General features: G+C 43.6%; 1 protein-coding gene across 1 annotated transcript; it reads left to right on the plus strand.

The window, feature by feature from the left end:
* Positions 1 to 875: 875 nt before the first annotated feature.
* On the plus strand, positions 876 to 2,685 carry LOC115407088 (zinc finger protein OZF-like). Its single transcript, XM_030117449.1, has 4 exons — positions 876 to 911; positions 1,100 to 1,271; positions 1,538 to 2,206; positions 2,291 to 2,685. Exons 1-4 carry the CDS (start codon positions 876 to 878, stop codon positions 2,683 to 2,685), a joined length of 1,272 nt encoding a protein of 423 aa, XP_029973309.1.
* The last annotated feature ends 203 nt before the right edge of the window (positions 2,686 to 2,888 follow it).

Below are 2,888 nucleotides of genomic sequence, written 5' to 3' on the forward strand. Positions count from 1 at the left end.
GCAGAGCCATGTTTAATGCACCCGTCAGTGTTGCGAACTGGCACGACGCATTCACGATGCATTCACGCATAGTTTGCGCATAGTTTACGAGCTTCCTGCATTGGCACGATGTGGTTGCAGTTATGCCAGAGACACCATCATTGCGGAGAAGAGAAGATGCCTATACCTGGCAGTTGATGAGCGACTTTTCAAAATAAGAAGCTGACAATAAGCAGACCTGGCAACTACTGCTGTACTTTGATCCGGCAGCAGCGTATGAGCGTGAGCAGCAGCACAGCAGCGGTTGGACATTAACTCGCGGAGGGAGAATGTTTTTTAGGCGCATAAAAAACACCAGTCCCTGGTGCACACAACTAATTAACGAGAGCCTCTCCGAGGAGCAGCCCTCCCCCTCCAGACGGTAAGGCACTGCGCGGTGCTTTCAGTGTGCTTTCACTTTAGAAGCAAGACGCCGCCGCGGCGCTTTCGCGTCATGTGGAATTTGGGGGTTAAATGATGGGCTGTTAAGCAGCTGTGTAAAATGAGTCACAAGACTGAAAAACCGCGGTCCATCAGGGCGTATTGTACCGTGCTGAGCGGACCGACCGGTTCAATACTTTGCCGTGTACCGTTGCATCCCGAGCATCAACCTTGAAAATAATGGGTCATGTGGGGTCATGAGCGGGCGTTTTTTTTTCTTTGTTTTACGAATGAAAATATGGACATTCCTATGGATTGACAACCAAGTGGGATTCTTGTTCCAATGTCTCAGTTGTAAAACGAGCAAGTTTCAGGAGAAATTGGACCTGGAGTGGTAACACTCTGAAGGCAAACATTGTTACTGTCCATCTGCTCCTGAATGAGCAGAAGCACTCTTTCCTCTGGCCGTGGAGCACATGCGCAGTAGCAGCGTTTCCAGTGTCTCTAGAAGGGTGATGGATTAGGGGTGATTGAATGATTATTGGTTTTTTTGGGCGAAAGGTGCACATGAAGCAAGAAAACAATCATCCTTTTTTAATGTTGAATGAAAGTTTTCAGTTTCACTGCTTATATCCCAGTTTTTTTTGGCTGTAGAAGTGATTTAACTTACTTTTTGTCTTGTATTTTTTTGTCCCTCCAGAGCTCCCACAGCTCCAGGACTGTAGAGAGGAGCAGCTCCTTCAACAGGAAACAAACTGTCTGGAACAGGGAGAACCAGGACGTCTACAGTTTCAAGAAGAACAGGAGGAACCAGAACCTCCAGAGATTGAGGAACTTGATACCAGCAAGAAGAGAGAGCAGCTTTTACCGAAGTTTGAAAGTGATTCCTTTAGGGTTCCTCCTCTTGAGGAACAAAGTGTCTTGAGTGAACCAGGAGAAGCACCAGACACTGAAAAGTCAATCTCTTATGACTCTGAAGTCCACAATGTAAAACAACAGACTTACTTAGATTCACCTGTAAAGGCAGAGCTGAAAAAAATCAGCATCTTTCAGAGTGACCATGTGGACAAATTTACTGTGTCAGATAAGCAGGCTGGATGTGAAAAGCTTCTCTGTGACGAAACGTGTGGTGAATCAGTCATCCGTAGAAAACGTAAATTCTATCAGAACGTAGGAACTGGGACTGATAAGAAGAAAGTAATCTGTGAAGCCTGTGGTCAAAGTTACACCCAACAGAGTCTGTTGATCCACATGAGAATTCATACAGGTGAGAAGCCATACTCCTGTGAAACATGTGGCAAAAGTTTCAGTCAGCGTAGTTATTTGTTGATCCACATGAGAACTCACACAGGTGAGAAGCCATATTCTTGTGAAACATGCGGGAAAAGTTTCAGTCATCGTCAAACTTTTTTAAACCACATGAGAATTCACACAGGTGAGAAGCCATATTCTTGTGAAACATGCGGGAAAAGTTTTATTCGATATGATGCTTTGTTGATCCACATGAGAATTCACACAGGTGAAAAGCCACAATCTTGTGAAACATGCGGGAAAAGTTTCATTCGATATGATACTTTGTTGAGCCACATGAGAACTCACACAGGTGAGATGCCACATTCTTGTGAAACATGCGGGAAAAGTTTCAGTCGTCGTCAAACTTTTTTAAACCACATGAGAACTCACACAGGTGAGAAGCCACATTCTTGTGAAACATGCGGGAAAAGTTTCATTCGATATGATACTTTGTTGATCCACATGAGAACTCACACAGGTGAGAAGCCACATTCTTGTGAAACATGCGGGAAAAGTTTCAGTCATCGTCAAACTTTTTTAAACCACATGAGAATTCACACAGGTGAGAAGCCACATTCTTGTGAAACATGCGGGAAAGGTTTCAGTCGACGTAGTACTTTGTTGATCCACATGAGAACTCACACAGGTGAGAAGCCACATTCTTGTGAAACATGCGGGAAAAGTTTCATTCACTATGATACTTTGTTGAGCCACATGAGAACTCACACAGGTGAGAAGCCACATTCTTGTGAAACATGCGGGAAAAGTTTCAGTCATCGTCAAACTTTTTTAAACCACATGAGAACTCACACAGGTGAGAAGCCACATTCTTGTGAAACATGCGGGAAAAGTTTCAGTCAACGTAGTACTTTGTTGAGACACATGAGAACTCACACAGGTGAGAAGCCGTATTCCTGTGGAACATGTGGGAGAAGTTTCAGTCAGCGTAAGTCATTGCTGAACCACATGGAAGCTCACAGAGAGATGAAGTGATCAAAGTGTCTATGGGAGATCTAGTTCAGGAAGTCAAGCTTCAGACAGAATCATCCAGTTTAAAAGAAACATGACTGATTTATAAACACTGTTGAGACTGTGCTTCAGGATTTTTTTGGTTTCTGGTTATTGTTGAACAACGGTGACAGTTCTGTGTTTGCATGATGAATCTTTTATTTTGAACATGACTGTTTTTTGGTGTT

The sequence above is a fragment of the Salarias fasciatus genome, chromosome 19, assembly GCF_902148845.1.
Source record: "Salarias fasciatus chromosome 19, fSalaFa1.1, whole genome shotgun sequence".
Taxonomy (NCBI): Eukaryota; Metazoa; Chordata; class Actinopteri; order Blenniiformes; family Blenniidae; genus Salarias; species Salarias fasciatus.